The sequence below is a fragment of the Triticum dicoccoides genome, chromosome 5B (genome assembly GCF_002162155.2).
Source record: "Triticum dicoccoides isolate Atlit2015 ecotype Zavitan chromosome 5B, WEW_v2.0, whole genome shotgun sequence".
Taxonomy (NCBI): domain Eukaryota; kingdom Viridiplantae; phylum Streptophyta; class Magnoliopsida; order Poales; family Poaceae; genus Triticum; species Triticum dicoccoides.
This window is the reverse complement of record NC_041389.1, coordinates 236,915,350-236,922,517: the sequence shown is the minus strand read 5'-3', so window position 1 is coordinate 236,922,517 and position 7,168 is coordinate 236,915,350. Positions and strand designations below refer to the sequence as shown.

General features: G+C 57.9%; 1 protein-coding gene across 1 annotated transcript in view; it reads left to right on the top strand.

Annotated features, from left to right (window-relative positions):
* Nucleotides 1-6,483, top strand: part of LOC119308202 — an 8,519-nt gene extending 2,036 nt beyond the window's left edge. The window contains exons 3-4 of the mRNA XM_037584322.1: nt 5,694-5,870; nt 5,954-6,483. Of these exons, the coding sequence (XP_037440219.1) occupies nt 5,694-5,870; nt 5,954-6,194 (418 nt within the window). The 3' untranslated portion in view covers nt 6,195-6,483. The remainder of the gene's footprint in view (nt 1-5,693; nt 5,871-5,953) is intronic.
* The last annotated feature ends 685 nt before the right edge of the window (nt 6,484-7,168 follow it).

Sequence of the window (7,168 nt, the reverse complement as noted above, 5' to 3'; positions counted from 1 at the left end):
TGAGATTGAGGAGGAGGCGGTAAGGCCGCACTTGGCGACAGTCACTCTCGCCCCCGAGCACGACCTGCGGTGGTGGTATCGGCTGACCTCATCCGGGCCGAGCTTGCCGCTTACATCAGCGACTTCCGTGGCTCCGACTTCACTTGGGAGGTGACCGAGACGGCGCCTCTTGTCTTCTCGATCCCCTTTCCCTCTGCCGAGCTGCTCCGTGTGTGCTCCCATGACTTCATCTGATGCCCCATCAACAAGCTCATGGTCTCCATTCGGGCCGCGGATGCGGAGCCTGACCCTGTGCCTCCTATGGAGAAGGTGTGGATCCTTGTCTACGGCTTGCCCCGAGGTGGCAGGGCGGCACCGAGGGGTGGAAAACTTGCCCACATCCTCAAGGCTATCTCTGAGCCAGTGGGCAAGCTGGTGTCCGCTGACCCGGCGTCCTTCGAGGGTAATGGTCCCGCCCGCATTGGGATCCTCTGCCCCGCTCCGGCTGAGATTGATGGATTGTCCCTGGTTTTCTACCTCGGCGCTTCGGGAAAGGGGAGGCGCCTCACCTTTGAGCTCGAGTCCCCGATTCCTGAGGATATGCTTGGGCCGGCCCCCACTGCTGATTTTCCCCCTCTGTATGATGGGCATGGTGGGGTGGCTCCGCTTCTGGGGGGAGCTCTTCCAGTGAGGAGGCTGATGAGGATGATGAGGCCCCTCCGGCTTCGTCTGCTTGGCGCCGTAGCCCGGCTCCTACTGGTGGTGGGCCCTCCTGCCCAGCAGGGACGGCTTCCCAGGCGGCGTCAGGGAGTGGGTCTTTGGTCTTGGACACCCCTCTTTCTGTCGCTCCCTCGGTGGCCGACTTGGAGACCATGGAGGAGGATGTGGTGAGTGTGGGGATGGAGGTGCGCCCTTCCTCGTCGCCCCGCTCACCTGGGGTGGTCTGCTACTCGCGTTCGCCGGGGTCCCCACCTTCCCCAGCCTTGGGGCCCTCGGACGTGGAGCCTTCCCCGCTCTTAGACCTGGCGGTGGTGACCCCTACCGTGGCTGGCTCCAAGCTTCGGGGTGGGGCTTCCCCGCTGGTGGCCGCGCGGCAGAGCGCGAGGCTCAGCCAGTCCCAGGTCCTGCTGGACGACCGTGTTCCGATGATCCAGGAGAAGGCCACCATGCGGGCGGCTGCCCGTGACTTGTCCTCAGGTACCCCCCCCCCTCCCCCTGATCCGTCTTGTTCTGGTTCTCGTTTTTCCGTGCTTGGTTCCGCTCCATTGGGCCACCTGGCCGAGGTAGCTTCAGATAGTGGCAATGTGTTCTGCGGTGAGAAGGGGCCCATCCTTGAGCAGATCTCTGCTATCTGCGCCAAGGAGAGGCTTGACGGGGCGTTGGCTGAAGCCCGCGCTTTTGCTTCGCGGGCCGAGTCCAGCACCCCGGCGCACACTGACCCTGGTCATGGAGAGACCAGGGATGGTGCGGCGCCCCAGTTGGAGACTGTGCTGGCGACGCCCCTGGCAGCTCCCACCTCGGTGAGGACGCTGCGTGGACGTCCCCCCACGCTTCTCAATCCCACTGAACACCGACTATAGGTGTGTGGGTCTAGTTCCAGGTCTGCCTCCCTCGGTCCGGAGGCCTCCGCCGCTCCCCCTATGCGGGGACGGCGGGGCCGGCCGGTGAAGGCTTCCCCCCGTCCCGCGATTGACGGACGGGCTAGCTCGGCCCCGCTCGAGGGGCCTAGGAATTCATCGGAGGTTTTTAAATGAAGCTCCTATGTTGGAACATTAGGGGCTTCGGCCTCGCTGGCTGGCGGCGGCAGCTCATCAAGTATTTGCGGCAAGAGGAGATAGACATCGTCGGACTTCAGGAGACGAGTCGCCAGGACTTCAGTATGCTTCAGCTCCAGGGGCTCTCTCGCCACCAGTTTGCCTGGTAGTGGCTGCCTGCTATGGGCAATCTGGGGGCATTTTGCTCGGGGTCAGGGAGGATGTCTTCTCGGTTGAGGATATGGATCGAGGGGAATTCTTCCTGAGTATGTCTGTCACCGACTGACGAGTCCACCTCAGTTGGGAGGTGATTTTTGTCTATGGCCCTGCCGACCATGGACGCTCTGCCGCCTTCCTTTCTGAGCTTAAGCATAAGGTGGAGAGGTGCACCACTCCGGTGGTGGTGGCCGGAGACTTCAACCTCATTAGGTGGGCTTCTGATAAAAGCTCGCCTAATGTTGATCGGGTCCGCATGCGTCTATTTAACGATTGCATTGCGGACCTGGCGCTCCGTGAGATAGCCCGCGTAGGGGCTAGGTTCACGTGGACGAATAAGCAGGCGGACCCCATCCGGAGTGTCTTGGATCGGGTCTTTGTGTCGGCCCAGTGGGAAGTGATGTTCCCACTGTGCTCTCTCAAAGCGGTCACTCGGATTGGCTCCGACCATACCCCCCTGCTTTTCTCGTCGGGGGATGAGGCCCCCCTAGATCCCGTCATTCCGCTTTGAGACGTTCTGGCTGGAGCAACTGGGTTTCGTTGAGATGGTTCGCGACCGCTGGCTAGAGGCGGTCGCGACGCCGCCTCGGGTGTTCTGTGTCGTGGACGTTTGGCACCACTGTGCTAAATTGTTCCGCCAAGCCATGAAGGGCTGGGGGGGCGAACCTTGGTGCTGACCTCCGAGCCCGTAGAGGGGCCCTGTTGGATCAGATTAAGGTGCTGGATGGCCTTGCCGAGGGCCGGGTCTGTCTCCTGACGACTGGCTTGGGAGATATGCCCTAGAGGCTTCGCTCATGGACATTTACAGGAGTGAGGAGCTGTTTTGGCAACGTCGAGGGGACCAGAACTGGCTCCTTAAAGGGGGTGCTAATACGGCTTACTTTCAGACAATTGCTAACGGCCGCAGGCGAAAATGTGCCATCCCGTTCCTCTGGGATGGGGGTGTTCTTTTGGAGAACCTAGAGGACATCTCCACCCATATCTACTCCTTTTATAAGGAGCTTTTCTCGGCTGAGCCACGCGGAGGCGTCTCCCTCCGCGCTGACTTCTGGCCGCTTGCTGACCAGGTCTCTGATGCGGAGAATGCGGACCTTACTCTCCCATTCTTCCCTGAGGAGGTGGGTCGGGCGATTGCGTCGATGAAAGCTTGCTCGGCCCCGGGTCCGGATGGCCTCCCGGTAGTCTTTTTCCAAAATTTCTGGGAGGTCCTTCGCCCGGTCATTTTGCCCATGTTTCATGAGTTCTATATTGGAACCTTGGACATGGCTAGGATTAATTATGACATCATTTCCCTGATCCCCAAAGTAGTTGGGGCGACGGATATCCAGCAGTTCCGCCCCATCATGATGATCAACGTGTTGGAGCGAATCTTTGCGAAGGTTTGTGCAACCCATTTATCACCGGTGGCGGAGCATATTGCTCACCCCCTCCAGTCTGTGTTCTTGAAGGGCAGGCGAATCCATGACGGAATCCTTGCCCTTCACGAGATTGTCCATGAGGTGGCGTCGAAAGGGCTTAAGGGGGTCTTCCTCAAACTGGATTTCCAGAAGGCGTATGACCGTCTGGACTGGTCTTTTTTGAGGTTGGTGATGGAGCGGCGAGGATTTGATGAGAGGTGGTGCTCCTGGATCACGCAATTGGTTAGATCGGGGCGCACGACGATCAACATCAATGGCGAGGTGGGCCCCTTTTTTCAGGCCTCCAGGGGGGTAAAGCAAGGGGATCCTGTCTCCCCCTTGCTTTTCAACATCGCTGTTGATGCCCTTGCGGGCATCTTAGATAAGGCCAAGTTGGCCGGCCACCTTAAGGGTGTTGTGAGCCACCTCATCCCGGATGGAGGGGTTACTCACTTGCAGTATGGGGATGACACCACGATTATGGTGGAAGGCTCGGACTCGGACATTGTTAATCTTAAGTTCCTTTTGCTCTGCTTTGAGGAAATGTCTGGACTTAAGATTAAATTTGATAAGACCGAGGTGGTGGTCCTTGGCTATTCGGAGCAGAGCAGCAAAGAATCGCGGATAACCTCAACTGTAGGTTGGCTTCATTCCCCATATCTTACTTGGGGATGCCCCTGGCTGAGTCTAGGATCCTGGTGAGCGACTATGATCCGCTTGTGGGACGAGTAGCATCCCACGCGGAACCCTGGTGCGGTCGGTTCACCTCTAAAGGTAGCAAAACTGTCCTCATTGGCTCTAACCTTGCCAGCCTCTCCATGTATATGATGGGATGTACATCTTACCTGAAGGTGTGCATAGCTCCTTTGACAAGGAGCTGGCTAGGTTCTTCTGGCAGGCAGCGGATGGTCGGCCCAAGTATCATATGGTGAAGTGGACTGACATCTGCTTGCCGAAGGACCGCGGCGGCCTGGGCATCCCTGCGTCTCGCCGGATGAACGTTGCGCTGATGCTGCGGTGGGTTTGGCGGATCTTGAGGGGGGATGGGGGTCTCTGGCTACAACTGTTGGAGGCCAAGTACTTGCAGGGTCAACCCCTCTTGGCTTGCTCTCTCTCGGTCGGGTCCCAGTTCTGGAAGTCTATTCGGGCCATTAAAGAGGAGATCAGGCTGGGTTTGCGTTTCTCGGTTGGCAATGGGTCTGGGACCCAGTTTTGGTTGGACCCTTGGTTTGAGGATGAGCCTCTTCGCCTGCGGTTCCCGAGGCTCTTTGCGATTTGTGGCGATCCGACCATCCTTGTTTCGTCGGCTGCCTTGGATGAGGGGTGGAACATTGCGTTCCGCCGATCATTCGGATCCGATGAGGTTCGGGAATGGACAGAGATGAGGGAAGTAGTCCCTCTTCCTCTGTCCCAGGCCCCTGACTCTGTTTCCTGGAGTCTCTCTCCTTCGGGTGATTTCTCCGTTAGCTTGGCCTATCAGACCTTATGCCGTGTGCCGGTTCTATAGTGGCTATCCCCATTGTGGAAGGCGCCGATGCCCTTGAAGATTAAGATTTTCGTTTGGTAGCTTCTCCGAGATTGTCTTCCTTCGGGAACCGAGGTGCTGAAGCGCCAGGGTCCGGGCGATGGCATGTGCCCTTTGTGCCATGTCCCGGAAACGGGAACGCACATTGTGTTCTCATGCGTCGCAGCGCAGGCTCTCTGGTGCTTTGTCCGAGAGGCTTTAGGACCGGAGTGGGAGGCCCTTGACCTTGCACGGTTTCTGCAGGTTAGGGCCACTCGGGTTAGCCGTAAGCGCTGACTGTTCTGGCTCATCTTCGCGGCTATGGACCCTTTGGACTACTCGCAATAAGATGGTGATTGAACGGTTGTTCGCGAGACGTGCTTTTGACTCGTTCTTCAAATTTCTTGCCTTCCTGCAGCACTGGCATCTGCTCGCTAGGCCGAGGGATCGTGACCATCTTCAGCTCCTTCTTGACGCCCTGGTGTCTTCCGTGCGTCGACTCGTTGGTCGCTCAACAGACTCGTAGCGTGCCCCTGGTGGCTTTTTATGTTTTCTCTTAGTTATTTTGGGTGCCATTGTGCTGTGGCCCCAACATTTTTCTTTTTGACCTTGCTTGGGACGTGGTTGTATGGACTTATGCTTTATCTATAATAAAGCGGGGCGAAAGCCTGTTTCGAGAGACATCAGAGGGTGATTATTGCGTAATGCTTAATGTGATACTCTTACTGACCTTTTAAAATAAAGTACAACATATCGCTGGTAACTTAGATTGTCTACATAAAATGGTTGGCACTCATTTTACTGGTAACTTGGCGCTGATAAATGAACCATGGCCTCTCTTAGGTATGCGTGCTTGGTGGCAGAAGAAGCTGGTGAGCCGTCGCAGTCGCAGGCACCATTTGAGAAGATCATTGGGGTGGTGGATTGCACGGTGCAGGACGAAGGCGACATCCTTAGGAACCTCCAAGGCGTCCAAGAGTACTTCTACGTATCAGGAATAGCAGTGCTGCCATCATTCAGGTAAAACCAAGATCCTCCATGCAGCCCATTTAACACTCTAAAACTGTGAGTTGCCGCTAAACTCGATCGGCTTACGCGTCCAGGAGGAGGAAGGTGGGCACCACCCTGCTGAAAGCGTGCGAGGTGTTGGCTCTAGAATGGAGGCAGAGATTCATGGCTCTTAGGGCATACGAGGATGACAGCAGCGCTCGAGGACTCTACGCAAAGGCAGGGTACAGGGTGGTGTCAAGGGATCCTGAGTGGGTCACCTGGGTTGGGAGGAGGAGGCGTGTTCTCATGGTAAAAGACTTGCCGGTTCATGATGCTCAGATCCAACAGCAATGACATGCTTGTCCTAGTAGGTCCCCGTATATATATGTCCCTTGCTAATACCTTGCGTCTGGTGTAAGAGCATCTCCACCCGTTGCCCCGCCCAGGCGGCTCGAAAAATCGCCGCCTGAGGGCGAACCGGCGCTAAAAATCGGCCTGGGGCGATCTGGTTCCCAGCCGACGCCCCAGGATCGGTCCCAGGTCCCAGGTGGCTGTTTTTAAATTTTTTGAACCTAAAATTCGGCGAACTGGATAAATATTTGGCGAAACATTTATATTATTGTGGCGAATTGAAATAGTTTTTTACATAAATAAAGTACTTAAAAAACAAAATAGGGGCATGACTACAGGCCGAAAAACGCGGCGAGATCGCCAGGGTCGCCGTCGTCATCCTCGTCCTTCTTCTCCTCCTTGACGGGGACGCCACTGCTGGACCCCTGCCCGGGGTAGCCTAGGCGGACCGGCGGAGGCGGCGCGTCGTCGCCGCTGTCGTCATCGAGGGCGACGACGCCTCCCTTGTTGCAGCCACGACGGTGAGTGGAGTACTGCTCCAGGGCGCGGCGCTGGTGCTCCAGCTCCGTCCGCGCCCAATCTTCACGCGTCCACTTCAAGGCCGCCTCGTCGGCGAGCCCTGGCTCCGTCTTCACGACGGCAAGGCTCGGCTCCGTCTTCGGCCTGACGAAGCGGGGAGGAGCCGAGGATGAGGCGCGCCCGTCCTTGTTGATGACGATGCCGGCGCTGTGGGTGCGCCGGCCGAGCGGCGTCTCGGTGGTCTCCGTGGGCTCGGCCTTGACGTCGAGCAACGCGAACGAGCTGGAGGAGCGGGAGGACGAGCGGGAGGAGGAAGAGGACGAGCCGGTCCAGCGCAGCATCCATTGGCTGCCGCTCCGGCGGGGGCCCAGGGCGGCAGGGTACGTCAATGGTGGCTCGTTGCCGCCCTCGAGGTGCTGGAGGACGACATGGAGAGTCCGCCCGGGGGCACCCCACCA